The 24,343-nt window shown below is 37.4% G+C and overlaps 1 protein-coding gene across 5 annotated transcripts in view; it reads right to left on the bottom strand.

Annotated features, from left to right (window-relative positions):
* Positions 1–24,343, bottom strand: part of LOC132565628 (protein sister of odd and bowel-like) — a 96,920-nt gene that overhangs the window by 43,567 nt on the left and 29,010 nt on the right. Inside the window, exon 5 of one of the 5 annotated variants that reach the window (XM_060230279.1) lies at positions 18,075–20,398. The exons of the other annotated variants lie outside the window; for them this stretch is intronic. Coding sequence (XP_060086262.1) covers positions 19,803–20,398 — 596 coding nt within the window. The 3' untranslated portion in view covers positions 18,075–19,802. Of the gene's footprint in view, positions 1–18,074; positions 20,399–24,343 lie in introns of those variants that run through there. 5 annotated transcript variants of the gene reach the window in all.

The raw sequence follows: 24,343 nt of genomic DNA, 5'->3' as shown, positions 1-24,343 counted from the left end.
GGCAGGTGATTAAGAGCATCTCCCTAAATAGTACATACTGTGAATTTATCACCAATAATATTTCAGGAATATATCCTTCAATAATATTTTAGGAATATATCCCTTTTGTCTCAGAAACACATCTCCGTAAATGGTGTTTGTCACAATTCACAATAACACATCTCTTATAATGGTAATTGAAGAACACATCCCCTTCATTACACAGACTTTGAAGAACATGCAACCCTTCATGGTGTTCGAGAAAAACCATTCCCCTTGATATTTGGAAAAATACTTCCCTGTTGATATGAAAAAAGAAATGATTTGTCTCAGAAACACATCCCTCAAATTGTTATTTCATAGCAACATATCCAACTAAATGGTATTTGAAGAAAACATTGCTCTCATGTTTTTTTTTCATCACCCTAGATAATATTTCAGTAAAACAAAAAAAAAATCACTAATATTATTTGAGAAACCTATTCCCAATAATTATCTCCCCTTTATATTTGAAGCACACATTCACATAAATCATACTGTGCAATAACACATCCCTGGTTTAATAGTAATTGGGGAACATATTTCATATTAATTGTATTTGAGAAATACGTCCACACTATGGTATTTTAAGGACATAATTAATTTCAGATGTAGTTTAAGGAAATAAGGTACTTGTACAAAAAACATATCTCCTTGAATACATCTGTGGAAATAAATAGAGATTTATCAGAAGGCCAATTCATAGAAGCTGTAAAAATATTCAACCCTAGAACCTGCTTAGCACACCATAAAACACTAAGACTTTAAAACACTACGAGACCTTGAGCCCATACACCTTATAGGACATGCCTCAATCACTATAGAACCTGTCTATAAACATCGATGATCAGACCACCTTATAGAACATGCCTCAATCACTATAGAACCTATCTATAAACATCGATGATCAGACCACCTTATAGGACATGCCTCAATCACTATAGAACCTGTCTATAAACATCGATGATCAGACCACTTCTCGGTACTTAATCACTACAAGACCAGTCCTAGAACTTTACACCTTACACAATAAAATTCATCTACACTACAATGTTGCAGTCACTTTTCAGCCTACACACACACCAGTATATATACACTGTACCATATTAATATCAACAATAAGTCTTTCCCAGCAGGTAAGGAATGTTTTACTATTTGAGTACAAACTTGTAAATGACAAAGTTCAATAAAACCATAAATCAAATGTAAGATCTGATACTATATTAGAGACTTGTATGTGGGCTACTTCAAGAAAATATCTCTTCAATTAGAGTGAATACTTACATGTCTTAAAACTGTCACTTATTGAATATTTAAACAGGTAATTGGAAGTTTGTTTAAATGAGACAATCTCACGAAAATCCAGACTGGCAAATGTGTATTCCTATAACTTTCATTTCTTTTAAATGAAAATTTTGGCAGAAGTCTGAGAAAATCCTTGATGATCTACATTCATGCGGCTAAGTTTGAGTTGCATTTTTTCAGATGAGCCCTTAGTGTGTATTTGGAGAAAAAGCCTTTAGAACAGACTGGACATGTCTCTGTGCGAATGTTTGCATGTCTGCGCAGATGCTGCTCTAACAGGTAGCGTTTTGTGAAGCCTTTCTGACAGTGATGACATTTGAACTTGTACAAGCCTGTATGCTGTGAAATATCATGCAGCTGCATGCTCTGTTTTGTGGAGAAAGTTTTTCCACATTTTATGCAGTCAAATGGTTTTTTCCTATTGTGCAATATGAGGTTGGCAGGATCTTCCATTTCCAGTGGCAAATAAGTGTATTGGTTGGTCATCGTGTGTCCTTCATCTTTCATAGCTGCAAATGACATAACAATGCGTTAGAGTGTTAGAGACCAATTTGTAAAGAGCTACTTGACTATCACTGTAATCACTATAAGGAGATACAAGACTTGCCCATATTTTGCACATTCTATAATTTGGAAATACTGCGTGTGAGTTATACCAAGTTTTATCTTTTTGGACTTCTTTCTACGCCTTTTATCTTAGAATGTCTGCAATTATTTACTGGTCCACACTGATTAAACAATTTATTTCCCTAATAAAATTTTCTTTCTTGCCGAGAAAATGCAAGGCAGAATTTTGTTGTCCTTACTATGTCATTATCCTACCATAAAAGATTAACAAGTTTTAGTCTCTTGTTGTAAGTCAAATATGCTGAACAGTTCCATTAATTTAATATGGATCTAGATGTACAGTTGTGATCATATTAGCTTCCTGATGTTGTCATTTGGCTTGTCAACAGCTTATCAAACCAGTCTGATTTCTACTCACATACCAGCTGATAAATTTGATAAAAAAACCCAACAACGGATGCATATCTCATGAACAAATTGATATTTATTATAAATTCAAAGATAAATGCATTTACTTAGGCTAATTGTTTGATACAAAATATTTATAACATAAAGATCTGAACAAAAAATATACAATACTAATGTCCATCAGAGAGACTGTCTACTTTCTAGACAAAAAGATCAAAAATATTATCTAGATATGTGAACAGAAAAATAATGTCTACTTTCTAGACTGAACAAAAGGCATAGTAATGTATCTATCTGTAAACCTGAATGACATAGCACACAACATACTATATACTCATTCATTACACATTCCAATAAATCTGATCCAGAAACTATGTACATTTCAAAACTCATCAAATAAGAATGTGAGAAAATGGCCAAACCCTTCAACATTTTTACATTAATTTTTGAGAACAACTTAATCAACACAGTTTACTTATTTACATTTGGCTGCCCCATCAACCTCTGTCATTTACAGGGCTAAACACACAAAAAATACCAGTATACTGTTCCACTGAAAACTCGGAACAAAAAGAGAAAATTCTTTTCAAATTGTTGAACCCGCAAACATTGGACTCAATAGCTAACATGTGACTGACAATAAAGGCCTTAACCTTTCATAAAGGACTGTTTTAAGGGTCAGAAAATCCAGACTGCTTTACATGAACTAAAAAATGGTTTCCATAGAAACAGTATGATGTCAACTTGGAACTAACAGGACTTGACTAACAACCAAATTTTCTGTTATTACAAATTACCATAATAGAGGTCAATTCCTGCATTATCAACCTTATGCTAACACAGCACATAGACAATAGAGTAAACACTAGTTCTGACGAACTCCAGAACTCCGATATTAAATGGCTCTAATTCAAACTCTCAAGAAAAGAAAACTACTTGTTGAAATCTTCAAATGGAATGTTGATATTGAGGATAAAGTGTACTTAAGACAGCTGAGGAAAGTGTACTAAAGACAAGCATTTATATCCAGCTGAGGATAAAGTGTACTTAAGACAAGCATTTATATCCAGCTGAGGATAGTGTACTTAAGACAAGCATTTATATCCAGCTGAAGATAAAGTGTACTTAAGACAAGCATTTATATCCAGCTGAGGATAAAGTGGACTTAAGACAGCTGAGGATAAAGTGGACTTAAGACAAGCATTTATATCCAGCTGAAGATAAAGTGTACTTAAGACAAGCATTTATATCCAGCTGAGGATAAAGTGGACTTGAGGATAAAGTGGACTTAAGACAAGCATTTATATCCAGCTGAAGATAAAGTGTACTTAAGACAAGCATTTATATCCAGCTGAGGATAAAGTGGACTTAAGACAAGCATTTATATCCAGCTGAGGATAAAGTGTACTTAAGACAAGCATTTATATCCAGCTGAGGATAAAGTGGACTAAAGACAAGCATTTATATCCAGCTGAGGATAAAGTGGACTTAAGACAGCTGAGGATAAAGTGTACTTAAGACAAGCATTTATATCCAGCTGAGGATAAAGTGTACTTAAGACAGCTGAGGATAAAGTGGACTTAAGACAAGCATTTATATCCAGCTGAAGATAAAGTGTACTTAAGACAAGCATTTATATCCAGCTGAGGATAAAGTGGACTAAAGACAAGCATTTATATCCAGCTGAGGATAAAGTGGACTTAAGACAGCTGAGGATAAAGTGTACTTAAGACAAGCATTTATATCCAGCTGAGGATAAAGTGGACTTAAGACAAGCATTTATATCCAGCTGAGGATAAAGTGTACTTAAGACAAGCATTTATATCCAGCTGAGGATAAAGTGGACTAAAGACAAGCATTTATATCCAGCTGAGGATAAAGTGGACTTAAGACAGCTGAGGATAAAGTGTACTTAAGACAAGCATTTATATCCAGCTGAGGATAAAGTGGACTTAAGACAAGCATTTATATCCAGCTGAAGATAAAGTGGACTTAAGACAGCTGAGGATAAAGTGTACTTAAGACAAGCATTTATATCCAGCTGAAGATAAAGTGGACTTAAGACAGCTGAGGATAAAGTGTACTTAAGACAAGCATTTATATCCAGCTGAGGATAAAGTGGACTTAAGACAAGCATTTATATCCAGCTGAAAATAATGTTTCTCCTCTTTAAGTAGTTGTCAATCTAGCTTTTGTAACCTACAGCAAACACAAGAGGGTTCTTCAACAGATCACTCCTTTCAGACTTTTTTTTCTGTAGAATTATCAAGTGATTTTTTTCCTTCTACATGTCTTTTTCCTTGCGAATGTTGAACAGCGGAGATTTTCTTGCCCGTGTTTGGCAACATGCTGTCTGAAACGATATTTCTGATAGAAACCTTTATCACAAAGCTGGCAAATGAAAGGATAACTCTTTGTGTGTTGTGATATATCATGATACTGAAGATTCTGTTTGTAGGAAAACACTTTTCCACATTTTGGACAAATATATCTTTTATCACCAGAGACAGTAGACACTTTAGTCCTCCGTATTTGCTTGTGGGTAGTTGTGGGTTCTGAGGGCTTTGCCAAGACATTCTGGTGTGTCGTGACGCTATGTTGCTCCAGATAATTTTCCACTGTAAATGACATAATAGTGTACTTCATTAACTGATTTCTCCTCATTTTCTCCTCAACACAGATCATACAAATCCACTGAAATCAAAAGATGTTACACTGGACATACAAATCCATTGAAATCAGAAGATGTTACACTGGACATACAAATCCATTGAAATCAGAAGATGGATTGAATGTTTGGGTGTTCACTGCCAAAAGTAATGATAGATCAGGGGGATAGCCAACACTATAACTTGCCAATACAGTCTGTTTATCTGGTGACAAAGTGTTATAACATCCTCCTCCTAAATCATGGAATTTACATATATTTAGTACTAGTACACCATGACATGGAGACAGCACACCTGTTAAGGACAGAGTGCCAGCACACCTCTCTATATAATGATAAGGAGCCAGCACACCTGTCTATATGATGACAAGGAGCCAGCACACCTGTCTATATGACATGGAGTCAACACACCTGTTAAGGACAGAGTGCCAGCACACCTCTCTATATGATGACATGGAGCCAGCACACCTGTTCAGGGCAGAGTGTTAGCACACCTGTCTATATAATGATAAGGAGCCAGCACACCTGTCTATATGATGATATGGAGCCAGCACACCTGGTGCATGCATCGCTAGCAAACCTTGGGCATGCATTTCTAGCACACCTCCATACCAAGAGGATATTATATATAGATAGTGCTCAGTTATCTAATGATATCACATAGTGCTTTCACCTGTGACAATGAGCACATCAAGAGGTGGTTTTAAACTTAGAACTGTCATATTTGCATTCTGCTTTATGATAAATCATTGCTGCTGACGTGGTAAAGAACTTTCCACAAGTAGAACATATCTCGTTGTTGGAGTGGCGGATGAGATGCCTCTTCATCAGGTTTTCTCGGTGGAAGCCTTTCGGACATAACTGACACTTGTATCGGAAGTTCCCAGTATGGATTGCTATGTCATGGGTTTGGAGGTTTTGCTTGGTGGAGAAATTATGGCCACATTTGTGACAGAAAAATGGTTTAGGCGCAGGGAAGATGGAGGTATAATTTAGTGCTCCTATATCAGCCTGGCGGACTGCTTTAATGCTGAGCTGGTTTCTCTCTTGTGTTGACTTCGTTACACCCAAAGCTGCAAAGGACACAACATTGGCTTGTATTAGACTTGCAACACAGGATATAATTTGTTTTTTGATATTGAAATCAAATTGATACATGTTACACATACTCCTGAAAAATAGCGTCACAATTAAGTTTACCTCACTCCATCATTAAACATTCAACATAAAAGTGTATGTTGTCATAATGGCTGTTCATAACACTACTGTGCTTTATCCTCATATAATCCAATGATATTTCATACTTTTGTGATTAATTAAAAGTCCACCTGTAAATAAAGATGCTATGCTGAAAATCAATAAATATTCCAGTCTTTGTGAATCAGGAAGTGAAATAATCATCACTAATGATAATGCCAGCAGTAAATTATCTTCCTAGAGCCCAGTAGTCTATGTCAACTGTATATTCAACTGCACAGAAGTTGGAAGGACCCCACTTTTCAATGAAGGATTCAGTGCATACAAGCACGGAGCAACAAATTTATACACATCTAGCATCAGAATGCATGTCCTAAATTACATTTCTTCAAGTGATATCGCAGTGCATCTTTTGAGTAAAATCCTTTCCCACAATTTGAGCAAATTTCTGAAAATACATTGGCATGTTTTTTCAAATGTTCCTCAAATCTGTATCTTTGATAGAATCCTTTGTGACATTGTGGACAAGAATAGGTGAATGACCCGGTGTGTTGGGAAATGTCGTGGTACTGTAGATTCTGTTTATGGACAAAACCCTTGCCACATTTACGACAAACAAATTGTGACTTTCTACTGGACACTGTATCAGGATTCCCTGCGGGCATGCAACTCACATGGTAATCTCTGCTTGGAGCATGATTTCCCTCCACTGAAAACGACACAATATCGTATTAGTGATTTTATAATGTCAAACTAAATGTGAAAAACAGGAAAAATTCATCCATCATTAATTAATTCCATATAAGGAATATCATCAAATTCTAGATTTCTTTCTCCATGTCCTAATGTGATTAATTCCATATAAGGAATATTATCAAATTCTAGATTTCTTTCTCCATGTCCTAATGTGATTAATTCCATATAAGGAATATTATCAAATTCTAGATTTCTTTCTCCATGTCCTAATGTGATTAATTCCATAAAAGGAATATTATCAAATTCTAGATTTCTTTCTCCATGTCCTAATGTGATTAATTCCATATAAGGAATATTATCAAATTCTAGATTTCTTTCTCCATGTCCTAATGTGATTAATTCCATATAAGGAATATTATCAAATTTTAGATTTCTTTCTCCAGGTCCTAACGTGATTAATTCCATATAAGGAATATTATCAAATTTTAGATTTCTTTCTCCATGTCCTAATGTGATTAATTCCATATAAGGAATATTATAAAATTCTAGATTTCTTTCTCCAGGTCCTAACGTGATATCATGACAAGATTCAAGGTTCATATTAACAAAGTTCTAAATATCCTCAATAGATATATTTCACCACAAGAACAATCCATTATCACACTATTAATCATGGAGAGTGTTCAGCTTGCACTGATACTACATCTGTAACATGTAAAGGTCCCAGGAAGGTGTTGGTGAACCATTTCCACTATCAGGTAAATCATTTCAGTGACCAGCCTTTGTAGATATTAGAAACATATTCAGACACTAACAACATTTTTGTCAGTCATATATTTATCCATTATTGTTTTCTTTGTTGTATCAAATATCAACCACACAGAAGTCTGCAGGATTAAAGTATGTGTATGTACAGGATACAATATAAACTTGCATAATTTGCAAGATCCAACATGACTCACAATTACAGAATGCAATGTCAACTTGCACCATGTGCAGGATGCAATGTACCTGATATGAACTAACAACTGCAGGATCCAACATAAACTCTGAGTTGCTGTAGCCAATGTAAATGAACAAGTGTAGGATCCAGTTTTAAATTTGCATAATCTTGAGTATCAAACATGAAATGTGAATGCTCAACAGCTTTATAGAATCAAGCATATTCCAAATTACATTTCTTCATGTGATATCTCAGTGCATCTTTTGAATAAAATCCTTTTCCACATATTGAACACATTTCCGAAAAAACATTAGCATGTTTTTTCAAATGTTCTACATATCTATATCTTTGATAGAATCCCTTTCGACAATGCTGACAGGAGAAGGTGAATGACCGAGTGTGTTGTGAGATGTCGTGGTACTGTAGCTTCTGCTTGCGGACAAAACCCTTGCCACATTTACTACACACAAATGGTGCCTTTTTACTGGATACTGTTACGTCGGGGTTCTCTGGATTAAGGACAGAGCCAGCAGCCAGGCAATTCATGTAGTACTCACTGCTAGTGTCTGGTACACGATTGCCCTCCACTGAAAACGACACAAGATCTAATTAGCGAGTTAAAATATCAAACTGAATCTCTTGGAAAAATTTTCACATAACAGGTTTCTCTGAACTACAGTTCAGTAAGTTCAAGATATTGTTTCCTTAATAGGACATTTCATCTTGTATAATCAGTTCACCTAAATAAGACAGTGCATTTCTATTGAAAAAAAACACCTCCTTGGATGATAAATACTTGATAAGCAATACACATTTTATCTGGTATTTTCAGTTCTCCGAAGACAGTCCATTTGTGTTGGACAAAAAATGATAGCATCTGAACCTCCTTCAATGATACTTTATACATGTCACACAATTTCATCTTGGATTTTCAGTTCATCTATGACAGTCAAGTTGTGTATAAACAATAAACTTCATTTGATGATTATATACTTAGTGCACAACAGAACACCTGTATCACCACACCTGTTGACTTCATGTTATATTTCCCATGGTCCATCACAGTACATTTCATTTATAAACCTATTTTGGAATATAAGGATGCACATGCTTTACGTGATAGGTTAAATCTGTCTTTGTGAAAAATCCCTTGCGACAAATTGGACATATTTCAGATCGAACAGACAAAGTGTGTTTTTTCACATGTTCTTGAAATCGATGTTTCAGGTAAAACCCTTTGTTGCATATATGACATTTGTATGTAAAGGATCGTGTGTGCTGCGAAATATCGTGGTAGCGAAGGTTTTCCTTGCGAGTAAATGACTTTCCACATTTATGGCAGACAACAGGGGACCTCCCCAGCCCAGCTGTTACACTAAGGCTTAAAGAATCTCCCACCGTGTCTGTTGTCAAGGACTGGTAGCCACTGGTAAGGTCCCGGTTTTCATCCAAAAGTCCTTCCACTGAAAAGGACATAATAATGAATTAATGAACAGAATTATCAGTGTTCCTTATCAAGTTCCATAGTGACAGCAGTCTTCAACCAGTCCAGTAATGTTACAACACCCCATCCTCCCTCATCCAACTATGTAATTTTACAGGACAGTCATAAAACACATCCTTAACATCACAGACTCAATGTAGTCCTTGGTTCAACAGTGCACAGCCACTTCACATAACATTTGAAACTTTGTAGTTACTGGAAACATCATTGGACACTTTGTTGCCACTCAACAATAAACATTACATCTACTTGCCACTAACACTTGGTGGCCACTAGACAGTAAAACTGACACGTGGTATCCCACTGCACAGTAACACTGACAACGGGTAGTCCACTTAGAGAAACATTTGACACCTAGGGGTCAATTTTGAGCAACACTGTCACCTGGTGGTCACTTCTGAGCAGCACTGACACCTGGTGGTCACTTTCGAGTAACAGACACCTGGTGGTCACTTTTGAGTAACACTGACACTTGGTGGACACTTTCGAGTAACAAGGACAACTGATGGCCAATCCAATTAATTACTACACAAAGAATAAGTTCAACTCAGTGCCAACACAAAAATTGTTATTTTAGGATATGCACATGCCTAACATGAGATCTTAAATCTGATTTTGTAAAAAATCCTTTCCCACAAACATTGCATATTTCGGATCGATATTTCAAGGTATGCTTTTTCATGTGTTCTTGGAAGCGATATTTTTGGTAGAATCCTCTATTGCACTGATGACATTTGTATGTAAACGATAGTGTGTGCTGTGATATATCATGGTAACGAAGGTTTTCCTTGCGAGTAAATGACTTTCCACATTTATGGCAGACAACAGGGGACCTCCCCAGCCCAGCTGTTACACTGAGGCTCGAAGTATCTACCAATGTGTCTGTTGTCAAGGACTGGTAGCCACTGGTAAGGTCCAGGTTCGCATCCAAAAATCCTTCCACTGAAAATGACATAATAATGAATTAATGAACAGCATTATCATGTTCCACACCAAGACTGTTATTCTTACAGCAATTTTCCAAGTTAAACAGTATTCTTGTATCTTGACACCTTTATCCTCACAACTAATGGAATATCCCAAATCAAAAAGTTTCATACAACATTTGAAGTATATATCACTGGATGGTCTGTCTCTAAATCAGACTAATCAGACACCTAACAGGTATTTAGAAGGAGAAATCACATTTTGCTGAAAGTAAAACAACTTCACACAAGAGTTAATCTACCCCAGGTCATCATTATCAAAATGTACTATTCATCGTCATGGAAACTTCACACTTTTTTGTATGGTCCCGTAAAGCATCCAATGAGAAGAATCCTCTATGACAATGAGAACAAATGTACGACCTGATATTGGCATGTTTTCTCAAGTGTTGCTCGTATCTATACTTCTGATAAAAGCCTTTGCTGCACAACTGACATTTAAACTTGTAGGACCCAGTATGTTGCGATATATCATGATATCGCAGGGTCTGTTTATGGGTGAACTCCTTCCCACATTTCTGACACATGTATGGCTTTGACAATGTTCCTTGTGATAATATATCAAATGGATTCAGAGTTTCAACACCAGATTCTTGCATCAGTTCGCCTAGTTTGGAGTCACTTCTGAAGTTTGGCTCAACGACACCCGTCACTGAAATTGACATAATACTGTATTAATAACTGATAACAACACAAGTGGTCTAGAGAAACTCTGTTCCAAAGTGAACACTTTTTGTTTGGAAGAGACAGAGCTTCTTTTGATATAAAACAGGAAAAAATGACATTTTTTCAATGTTGAGGGTTTATTATATTCTACAAGTTTTATTAAAAAACACCCTTATCAAGAGACCTTTAGTATACCGAATAAGGTTACCATGGGCATCATTCACATTTAACTAGGTCACTATTGGTACCATAAACACAGATTTAGGTCATTGTTGGTATCATATACACAGACCTAGGTCACTATTGGTATCATATACAAAGATCTAGGTCACTATTGGTACCATATATACAGATCTAGGTCACTGTTGGTACCATAAACACAGATCTAGGTCACTATTGGTACCATATACACAGATCTAGGTCACTGTTGGTACCATATACACAGACCTGGGTCACTGTTGGTATCATATACACAGATCTCGGTCACTGTTGGTACCATATACACAGATCTAAGTCACTTGGTACCATATACAGAGATCTAGGTCACTATTGGTACCATACAGACAACTAAGTCACAACACACGCAAAAACATTGGTTATGGTTTATATCAAGTTCACTGAACCATGTCCTTCTATATCATATATAAAACTATGTCACTGTTTATTGACGTGCACAGATCTACATATCTGTAGAGACAAAGCTACTACCATATTCACATAGTTTGATTCAGAATACACTTCTTTCTGTGGTCCCTTAGTGTATACTTGGAGTAAAAACCTTTCCCACACATATTACAAATCTCAGATCTGATATTAGCATGCTTGCGTATGTGCTGTTCCAGCATGTATCTCTTGTGGAATCCTTTGTGACATAGTTCACATTTGAACTTATAAGCCCCTGTGTGCTGTGATATTACATGAAACTGCATATTTTGCTTGTTCGTGAATCTCTTTCCACATTCAGGGCAGGTAAATTTTTTTGCTCTGCGGTTAAAGGACATGCCTGGAATATGATGGCCGTGAATACTTTCTGTTGTCAGGGCAGTAGATAAGCTGATGTCGTCGTTGACATTCCCTTCAACTGCAAATGACACAATATTTCAAAATGTTAGACTTAAATATTGAAGATGTATGGATACATTATTTTCTAATGATATACCTTTATTTCAAACTAAATGGAATCTTAACTAGTCATGCATGAAAATCTAATTCTGGCCAAGGTTTTCAGCTAATTTTTGTGTATTGAAAACTTGCACACAGTAGGTCAACACAAAATCTGAGCATATTTCATTATCTATCATTCATGTTCCGCAGTGCACACAATCGATCATAAACAAAATTCCACAGCAGCCCCGATTTTCTGAGGTCTTTTTATCTCCCTTCAACTCTGTAGCCATAGTTACAACAGTGAAGCTAAATGTCATTTATAAAAGGACAGAATATTGTACAAAAGCAAGATCCATAAATTACATTAAACATGAGAAAACTATTCCACTATACTCCACAATGGTCCTTTCTTGTGAAGTTTAAGCCATATTCATTACACATACTTGGTGCCGAGAAGACATGTCACGGTGGATTTTTATCCAATCATTTAGTCATGTTAGCATCACACTTTTTCATATGTGCATTGAGTGTGTATTTTGAGAAGAATCCCCGACCACAGTTTGCACATATTTCTGTACGAATATTTGCATGTCTCATTAAATGCTGTTCCAGTAGATACTTTTTCGTAAAGCCCTTTTTACATTGATGGCATTTCAACTTGTAAGAGCCAGTGTGCTGTGCAATGTCGTGAAATTGCATGTTTTGTTTCGTGGAGAAGGCCTTTCCACATTTTCCACAGATGAACCGTTTGATTCCCGATGAAGCACGTGCTGTCGTACTGCAAACGCCAACACTAGCATATGGAAAACCAAATTGGTTGTTGTCGGAGAACACCGTTTGCTGGGTTAGACCATCCACTGAAAATAACACAGCATGGTATTAGACTTGTTTCCAGTACTTGTTTACAAAAACAAATTTTGAAATAATGTTTGTGTACAAAATCTCTTCATCCACACGTAAATGTCTATTGTATGCATGTCTGGGAAAACAACCACAAACATGATTATTATCACAATACTTTATATTGAACAATACATACAACACAAGTATTTGAAACACTATATTTATTCCCAATATGTGTACCTAACATCTACATAAATACAATGCATAAGCTGTGAAAAAGCTACATTTTGAAAATAAAAGTTTGCAGCTTTTGTTCAAAGACAACAGTCCAATAGTTACATATTGTCAAGCTAATAAAAATGTCAAGCATTCATGATACACCATTTCGGTGAATGCCATCTGGTCTGACCAGCAATACAATATGATGAGGGAACGTCCTTAAAACAGCCTCTATCACTCGACATGAATCACTGGATCAACAAAAACAGAATCTATATTCACTTCTGTAAATTTGACAGCATGGATGTTTGTAAGGTTAGACAATATCGTAATTAGAAAACTCCACTCATTTCCAATCCAGTACATTTTTAAGGCCTCGTGGGTAAACAGCTTTGTGCTGGAAATCATTATCAATCCACGTTTATTTCCCGAGAAGATGTACTCCATCATGCTATGTAGAAATAGCCACAACACACGTACTTCCGAACCACAAACCCCGATAATGGTCACACAATCGTGTCAAATATCACACCTACTCCTTACCATACAATTATTGTTTTTAGCTGAGGTCAATACAGACATTTATCAACTTGAGAGCTAAGATATAAACTAGCAGGTGTTAATATCTTGATCTATAAACATTACTAAAACAATGAATTTACTTTTATATGAGCAATGAAAGAAAGATGAGCACATTATGAAAGTTTCTCAACAATAGTTTCCCTAATCCACAACACTTATGTGACGGGGAGATGTCATAACCGAAGTTGCGAGGAAAGCTATGGTGATCATGTGTTGCGAGGTCAGTACCACAAAACACACGACTCAACACAGGATGGCTGTCCTTTTATCATAAATGTTACAGTAGTATATTATGTCTGTTTATATAAATTAATGTCTATAGGTTTTTGTTCTTATAAGTGTCTCCTTGGCTGAACCTAAGTCCTAATGAGGATTGAGAGTGTCTTCGTGGCTGGTAGGGTTCATGGCACTATGATATAGGACAAAACAGCCTCGTTTGCCACATAGAGGAACTTTACACACAGAGCACCTAAACCTTGTAGTGACGGCCCATCCAGCACGTGTCTTCACTGAATGTATCCTACAGTATACACAAGGGGAAGTTTTGTAACCCCCGGAGGGCACGCACGTGTGTTCCACGCTACCCATGATCACACTAATGTGGTCCCGGGGGGTGTAGGTGCGTGTTATCTGCAGCAGACTTGTAATCCCTGGGGTTAAGTTTTGTCCAAGATCTGTGTAAGAGTCTGAAAGCAGAACAGTAAAGGATTAGCCTAACTTGCTTTTTAGAGATTTTACACACAGAAAGGTTGTGATGTTTGTCATGCTGATGTTAAATATACGACCACTCATATCAAGTACGGGACAATTGCACCAGTGTAAGACCATATTGGAGCACACACGATTCAAAACCAAACAGGTTCACGATAGAACAGAATCAGTTCAGATTCATGGCAGACATTTTCAGCATGAATTCCTCACCTATTTGAACATCCGAGTCAAATTGAAGGTGGCATTGTTCTTTCCAAACAACTGTATTTCCACTTCCATAGTTGGATACTATTTTAGTGTATGTGAATCAACCTGTGTTGTATCACACATTTTTATCATCAGTTATAAAATCAACGTCCTTTTCATTCAATACTGATAACAGGAAACCTCTAAAAAATTCTGATCTTTGTGATTCAAATAGGGATAGCTCTATCAAGAAACATATATGTATATTAAAAAAACCCATCATAACAGACATCAGAAATGTGAAAATTTATTTGTAACTATCAAGATAATTAATAATTTCCAGCACAAATCAAGCTATTGTTTGTAAGTTATAAAGAGAAAATCAGATGGAAGTCCAATAATTACTGCATAATTATACTACCACTTTCTGTACACGGCACTTATTCAAATTTTCTAATTGGATTTATGAAGGAATGGACATTTGGTAGTGGAGTGGCAAAACGTCAAGGATTTGAAAAAGGATTAGGCATTCAGTAGTGGTGTGGCAAAACGTCAAGGATTTTATGAAGGATTTTACATATGGTAGTGGTGTGGCTAAATGACTAAGGTTTCAAGAAGGATTTGCTAAGCAAGAAGAAAAGCTGACCGACATTCAAAGAATGAGGAGGAAATCGACGAGGTATTACACTCATGCTTCACTGTGGATATTCCCTATTTCCCAGTTTTAGATAGAGTAGGATGTTCCCACTTCCCTAAAACATCATTTATTCCATTGTCAATTTCCACATGGCCAAGTATTGAAGTTTTACTGTAAATATGACTTAATTCCAAGAAGTTGGATATATAACACAGATACCTCAATTTCCTTTTGTTTTACATGATTTATATTACATGAATCAGCAAATTGTTTCATGGTCCTACGACCTCTGCAGTTTCACTTATTCCATTGTCAATTTCCACATGGCCCAGACCTCTGCAGTTTTAGATCTGTGAAGTATGACTTAATTCCCACGACCTCTGCAGTTATAGATCAGTGAAGTCAATTTCCTTTTGTTTTACATGATTTATATTACATGAATCAGCAAATTGTTTCATGGTCCTACGACCTCTGCAGTTTCACTAGATCTGTGAAGTCAATGACGTTATGGTCCTACGACCTCTGCAGTTTCACTAGATCTGTGAAGTCAATGACGTTATGGTCCTACGACCTCTGCAGTTTCACTAGATCTGTGAAGTCAATGACGTTATGGTCCTACGACCTCTGCAGTTTCACTAGATCTGTGAAGTCAATGATGTTATGGTCCTACGACCTCTGCAGTTTCACTAGATCTGTGAAGTCAATGACGTTATGGTCCTACGACCTCTGCAGTTTCACTAGATCTGTGAAGTCAATGACGTTATGGTCCTACGACCTCTGCAGTTTCACTAGATCTGTGAAGTCAATGACGTTATGGTCCTACGACCTCTGCAGTTTCACTAGATCTGTGAAGTCAATGACGTTATGGTCCTACGACCTCTGCAGTTTCACTAGATCTGTGAAATCAATGACGTTCAGAATAATTGTTGACAATAAATAAATACACTATTGTATGATACTGCTAGGTATATCTATCAATGCAGTCTCATTTCTCTAAATCTATCTGCTCTATTCAATAACGAAATCAAGGTCTGTCTTCATCAATTACATTTTCATTCTGTATTTGCAGTAACACCAACTTCAGACTCGTCCTCATTTCCCAACTTAAACACTTGTTTATGGAACAGACTGAAACAACCACGTTTGCTACATAGTGGAACTTTGCACACTGAACAGCGTGCTCTTGTGGTGACAGGCCAACCGGCCTTCGTCTTTACATTGTGTTGTTTACAGTACAAACAGTTGGTTGTTCTGTAAGGTTCCGAGGGCACACAGCAGTGCTTCTTGTTATCAATGGTTATGCTGATTGACTCCCGCGGAATTACAGTCCCCTCCCCCCACGGCCCACTCGGCGGCATGCCCATCTGGAGGGAGGGGGCCTTGTACAATGATCCCGCTGTCGGATATAAATAGGGGGCATGTTCCAGGGACCTGAAATAGTCCAAGGACCTTAATGCAGTGTCTGAAAGGTAAGAGGAAAAAACGACATTAGGCCTGCGTAGACGTACAGCTTCAAGAAATTGATAAGAACACATATGCAACAATTTTGGATAGAAATGATCATTTATATGTCTACAAAGGCCAATGTTTCATGATTCATAACCGAGATGTTTCATTGTTTCCATGACATGCACAGACTTACGACAATTGTTCAACTCCTGAGAATGATTTTGGTTCCATATACCGGGGGAAGATTTTTCTAGAAAGACTACCACACAAAACAAAACTTTAAGACATTACAACAATCCAAGGTCTCTCCAACATATTTCCTTAGAAGTTAGCATGTAGAATGTGCTTTTCTGTATCAAAGCTAGCAGTGTCAAGGTCAGCAAGTAGGACTTGCATTTTTGTGTATAACATCTTGTTCAGTTCAATCATTTTGTATAAAATTTTTTTTTATATCTGAAGTATCCAAATATGACAAAAACACAAATATTTAATCAAAAGATTTAATTCCAAAAGCGAAACATATATACAATTGTAAATCTAAATCATCTCAACGTCAAACATTTCTCATATTCTTAAAGTTGGCTTTTTATATTTATAAACGTTCTGTTGAATATCTGCTGCGAATAAATCGCTAGTAATATGATGTTCAATATACATGGGTTTATAGTTAATTATAATCTCCCACTCTAGTACACGCACGCATGCACACACACACAATCAATGTTTGCACCTGTGTAATGCCAACTGTAATCTAATGACACAAGGATATCAGATCTATCAGATACACACCTCACTCATAAACAATGTAGCTATAACTGATAATTCTAACATTGACACGTCACTTTAATATGCTGAGAAACGAACTCAACTTTTCAATCATGACTCAACATACAAAATGACAATTAAATTGAATGATCTGATGCTACGAACTCAGCACCTATAAACAGCTTAGTCAATACCCATGTAAAGTTTTACAGTCGGTACTTTGTGATATAAATTGTAAAACTTTACATTCAGAATCAAACCTGTATCGTAATAATGTATAATTCTTAATAGTCAGTAATTGATGTAGTTGGGTTGAACAGGAAAATGATTTTTAACTGACAGGTGGATCATAGAGTATTAGTTACATTGGTGTTATTGCCTTCTTTGTTAGAGACTCCTACGCGCTGATGATAGAAACGAAAACAGCCACGTTTGTGACAGAGAGGAATGTCGCATTGTAAACACTTGTGTTTAGTTGTGACCCGCCAGCCTGACTTTGTCTTCACCTGTAGCATATTACAATAAGCACAGTTCTGCGTCTTGTTGCCATATGTGCGCACAAGCAAGTGACGACCATCACCAGATAAATCGGCCACCTCAGACTTAAAGTGAGGCAGGCTTGGGCTTCCAACCACACGACCTTGATCCCTAGATGGGTCAAAGGCATAGAAATTTGAGAAAGGGTCATAGTGTTGCACAGCTTCTCCTGAAATGGTAAAGGAAGACCTAGGTTAAGTATGTTGTGAAAACCTTTCTTTAAACATATTTATATACCAAAGTCTGATAAAAACATCTAAATGTAAAAGGATGATCACCATAGTGGAACATTGATACAAGTTTCCTATAACCTCTCTGCTCTTCCTTGTTTGGAGAACTGTGCAACAAAAACAATCGTCAGATTAATTTTAGCAATCAAGCAATTTATTATATACATATTGCTTGAACAAGGAATAAATCAAACAAAATATATATAGTGATAAAAGTCTGTTGTATATATGTCGAAATATCTCTGACAGGAATTTTTAAGTACATTTAGCAACAGCTGCGAGCACAGGCTTAAATAGCCATTTTCAAGACTAGAACCCAATCTCAATTCATTTCTGGGTCATTATTTGTGATATGAAAGCTGTTCCAATGGTGAAACAATCTGAGTATTCTGCCAGTTATCAACAGAAACCGACTTGACATGAACAACCTTGCTTTCCATATCTTGTATAAAATCCACAAATTGATTTAATCAGAAAAACTAAAACTTCAGTCACTGTAATCTTGTGTGGAAAGTTTCAAGATGCTGGCTCATAAATCCCCATCGGGAAGTGTGTCCTGAATCATTTCATGGTATTTGTCAAAGCAGTCCCTCATTTTTGTATTACACAAAGCCACATCACACTTCTGGCAACGATAACGTGTGTAGATTGGAAAGCCAGACTTGGTCTTCATTTTGTTGAATGAACAATTGATGCATACTCTAGTATTTCCAGAAATAGTCCGTACCAGCTGGTGTTTCAGGGGTAAATTACCCTGCACACTTTTATCTAATGAAGTTTGATTGTTACCATAACTAGCAGTGTATTGTGAACTTTGACATTCAGTGACAATGCCATACTGATGCATGTGACTCTGAATGCCATACCAATGGGTCTGATTGCTGTGTAACGGATATCTGGGATTAGCCTTACTATACTGCGCTCCTGAAAGTAAACAACAAACATCTGTATTATATAGAGTAAGAAGTCCGACTTTAAGATTGGCACGGTAAATAAACAAACGTAATATTTACAAGGTCCTAAATAGCATTTCCATTCAGTAATGATGTCAAGACAGATAGTAAAACCTCTACTTAGAAATAATTAGGATGAGAGCATCATTAATGCTACCAGCCGTAATCAGAATCAAATGTTTGGTCAAGCAACATCACATTTTTCTGATATTCTACACAGTACAACTGTTAGTGTCACAACCAAACTGATGTGATGTCTACATCGCCACACTTCCAGAATCACTGCCAAAATTATCTGATCTAGAAAGGTACATATGGAACTGCCAGAGTCCCTACCATGAACTGATCAAGAAAGGTTCATGTGGAACAGACCCAGTCCCTACCAAACTGATCTAGAAAGGTACATGTGAAACAGACCGAGTCCCTACCAAACTGATCTAGAAAGGTACATGTGGAACAGACCGAGTCCCTACCAAACTGATCTAGAAAGGTTCATGTGGAACAGACCCAGTCCCTACCAAACTGATCTAGAAAGGTTCATGTGGAACAGACCCAGTCCCTACCAAACTAATCTAGAAAGGTACATGTGGAACAGACAGATTCCCTGCCAAACTGATCTAAACGGCTACATGGTAGAGCTACCAGAGTCCTGACCAAACTGATCTGATCTGGGCTGATGCATTGCAACACTGCTAGACGATTCCTGGGTATATTGATCTGTTTTAGGCAATTCATAATTATATTGTGACGATTTGAATTGAACGAGGTTAGCGTCCTGCCTGTCCTCAGTCATATGTGTTGATGGTATGGAGCTGGTCCTAATTGCTTCCTTTCTGGACATTTTAAAAGGGCTGTTGATATCTTGCGTTTGTTGTGCTAGCCCTGACATTTCATATTTGTACCCAAACACCCTGTGGAATGCTTGGAAACAGTCACGCTTCCCCTTACACAGAGGTACAGTGCACGCCTCGCACTTATGCCGAGTGTATACGCCCCAGCCCGACCGTGTCTTTATCTTATTGAGGGAACAAAGTGCACAGGTTCGTAGCTTGTTGCCCTCAATAGACACCATTCTGTGAGTAAGACCCTTGGAAGGGTTGGGGGCTGCGCTACCACTACTCATTTCTGATTTAACATTGGGGTCCTGCCATGAAGGCATAAGGCCCGGGACTCCATAGTGAGGCAAGGCTGTCATAGACACTTTGTCATAGCCACTCATCTCTGAAAACATAAGAAAGACCAGTATTAGACAGTTCCCTGATAACAAAGTCAATTGCTTTTACCATCTTAGTTAAAGTTATCAAAATCTTAACTTTATTTTCTACTTAAAATTCATTATAGATATCGGCTCCAAAAACCTCCACAGAATAACAGTGAATTCTCCAGTCTGATGTTGATTCCTTTTGTCCCCAACAACTATATTCCTCAAACTGAACCAAAAAGATGTAACTTCATTTTAACAAGCTGCTTCCATATTTGTGTGATCAAAGACCAACAATATCTCATGTTGAACTTGAAACAAAAAGTATCTGAAACTTCATCACAGCCTGTCCACAATAAACAATATTCAACCATACTCATGCCCCGTGCCAAAATTATTTTCTACACACGAAGTCCCTTTTAATTTTAGGAAGGACAAAGTTTTGTATAAATAACTTAAGTGTTGTAATCAGCAAAGATACAGTTTTAAAATTCCATTTTTTCACTGTGGCAACATCTGTGTTAATAAGTAGAAAAATCTTTGCTCCCTGAATCAAACAACACTGTGTCTGTAATCATGCTAACAATCCAGTAACATCTTTGTCACCATGCCCCGTGTTTTGGGACTCGGAGCCCATGTTCTGAAGTAGAAGATGGTACCGCCTGAAGCAGTCTCGCTGACGAGGTCGACACAATGGTAGATTACAGGCATTACACTTCCAATAAGATTTGATGGGTAAACCTGTGGTGGTTTTGATACCTCTGAGTTTACAGTAAACACACGGTTTGTTTGTGCTGTTTGTAGATCCTCGATCTGGTACCAGAACATGGTCACCAGACGATGCCTTGTCACTATCTTCGCACTCAAAATATCCATAATGGCTATTATCAAACTGGCCCCTGATATTGGAAGGGATGGCCTGACCAAAATGGCTCGCAGGTAGAGCACCACTAGAATGAGGCATGTAAGCCGATCCTGCAAGGATAAAGAAAGTCAAAGATCACATAAACAGGCAAGGAAAACTATTACCTTACACAGACCCAAAGTACAGCATCACCAGTGCCTACCCAAAGAGCCTCATCTACAACACACCATTGTACCAAGGGTTATCTAACAATGGTCATTAAAAACACTCCAAATCACATGTTCCACCAAACACATGCAAGACACCAAATGACCCAGAACTGCAATTTATAAGATGTTGATCTTGTCTTTGACTTTTTGGATTTTGTCTCTAGGTAACACCTAGTATGAAAATAAATGCAAATCCCACAGGAAGATGAATTACTCTCTCAAGACAGCTGATCTGTATTAGGGGTAGGGAAGGAAATAATAGGGACACAATTGTGCTCCTTCAAGTTTTTCTTGTGTTTGTAGGAGCGGCCGCATGTTACACAGATGAATGGTTTGTTCTCAGAGTGGCTACGTTCATGGTAAACAAGTCGGCTGCGACTCGGAAACTGCTTTCCACACACATGACATGTAGGTAAAGTCTGGGAGTCTGACTCATGCATTTTTTTATGAAGATGCAATCCAGAAAATGACCTAAAGCCTTTACCACATTCAACACAAAAACCTACAAAGTCGTTCTTGTGTACATCATTCATGTGTTTTTCAAGATTTTTCAGATCATCACATCGTAGGGAGCATATTTTACATTGACCAGGAATGGTATAACCCGTTCCAGTAAACATTCCTTCGGAGCTGCCCATTCCCATCTGCTCTATATCATAGAAAGGCAATGAAGAACTGCTGCCATCCACTCCTTTCTTTCCTATTCAAAATAAGAGAGAAATTATCAGAACCTGAAAGTTATTTCTTACATAACTGCTAATTAATTGACAAGTGCTTGTGTTTAACATTGACTTTGGTGTGGTCAGCCTAATATACATAACAAATTTAGCTTTGATTTTGCTGTCTCTAGCAGTAAGTTAACACTTAAATTCAGATCCTTTAAAATTAGCTTTTTATTTCATTGAAAAGTATCTCAAGACAAACTGGCCAAACAAAATTACCTTGGAACCGAATTTCAACACGCGCGCACACATGCACACACGCACGAACGCACAAACTAAGCCATACACACACAAACTAAGCCATACATCCTTCTGCTGAAGTACAATATCCAATAGAATAGCCTGTTCCTCACCAAGTAAAGGATGTGATGGCAAGTGTGACCTTTAATTATTGCTGAACTGTGATTGGTCAGGACCACTGCAGACCTTAAGGTGTACATTGAGATTCCCACGATACTTGTAACATCTGCCACATTGAGGGCATTTGAACTCCTTGACCTCTGAATGCATTTTCTTGTGTCTTTGTAAGAAGGAATCAAACTGAAAACGTTTGTCACAAATGCCACAACGGTAGTTTTTGGGATATATAGGCTTGGTCGGTACAGTCATGGTGGAAGGTGGCTTACTCTTGGAGAAATGACAGGAAATACAGATAAGAACCTCGTTATAAGGGTAGGAGGGATTTGTCTCAATTTGTACAGGACGACCCACATTTCCACAAACAAAACATGCATTGGTCACGTCCATCGGCTCTATTCTTCCCTCGCCTACAGGAAGAAAAAAAGAAAATCCAAAATAAGAAGAAAATCTATTATTTCTGTCCGAAGAAAAAGAAACCAGCTTATTATCTTCTCTACAAATCACACTACTTCACATATGTGAAACTATCAAAGAGACGCCCCCACCTTTTGGAAATAATATTTTCTACAAAGCTTTAAGTTCCTGACTTTGAACAAACATTTGTATGGATCTTCTTGATCAAAGTGAAAGTGGCAACATATTCACAGCTAGCAGAATTCCAAGCTAAAGGAATATCAATTCACCATTCCAGGTAAACAACACAGCTTCCAAAGTGTTTTCTAGTTCTAGGTTGCATGCAGCTCCTAATATGTGTATTAAGACACAAGTCATCATGTGCCTTTTGTATATAAGAATCCAATGACCACACCTTACCACAGAGGTGACATTTAAAGTGTAAGGTTGTAGTTGGCATACTGGCCACAACACTGATGTTCATCAACGAGACGATGCACACCAACACACATGGTTTTAAGGCTCAGACAGTAAGAACATATCACACCAACACACAGTGGTTTAAGGCTCAGACAGTAAGAACATATCACACCAACACACAGTGGTTTTAGGCTCAGACGAAGAACATGTCACACCAACACACATGGTTTTAAGGCTCAGACAGTAAGAACATATCACACCAACACACAGTGGTTTTAGGCTCAGACGGAGAACATGTCACACCAACGTACATGGTTTTAGGCTCAGACAGTAAGAACATATCACACCAACACACAGTGGTTTTAGGCTCAGACGGAGAACATGTCACACCAACGTACATGGTTTTAGGCTCAGACAGAAAGAACATGTCACACAAACAGACAAGACATATCTGAGGAAGGAAAGACATGGTGTAAAGGACAAAGTCCTTAATATTTGTGTCCTCTTCTTCACCAGAGATAGGACACCCCCCTCTTCTTCACCGGAGATATGACTCCCCCCTCTTCTTCAACGGAGATAGGACACCCCCATCTTCTTCACCGGAGATAGGACACCCCTCTCTTCTTCAACGGAGATAGGACACCCCCCTATTCTTCACCGAGATAGGACACCCCCATCTTTCTTCTTATTTTATTGTATCTTTAGAATTTTCATAAAACTATTCTCATCATATTTGTATTTTTGATTCCGCTAAGAAACAGCAGTTGATAAAGCCATGATCCATGGAGTCTCAACATGAAAGACTTCATACACATGGTAGACACTGACCTTGTGATCATGTTGTATTTAGTGAATAAATTCAGTTTCATTTTTACTTCCAAATTCCTTGCAAGTCTTCATGTGAAAGTTCAGGTGGAAAGCATATTTATAACATCTGCCACACCCCCAACACACAAAAGGTTTTACTGATGAGTGTGTCCGCAGGTGTCTCTGTAA

Source organism: Ylistrum balloti, unplaced genomic scaffold (genome assembly GCF_031769215.1).
Source record: "Ylistrum balloti isolate Yb309-2 unplaced genomic scaffold, AGI_CSIRO_Ybal_v1 Utg369730, whole genome shotgun sequence".
Taxonomy (NCBI): Eukaryota; Metazoa; Mollusca; class Bivalvia; order Pectinida; family Pectinidae; genus Ylistrum; species Ylistrum balloti.
Note: the sequence above shows the minus strand (reverse complement) of the source record. Positions and strands in the feature narration are given on the sequence as shown.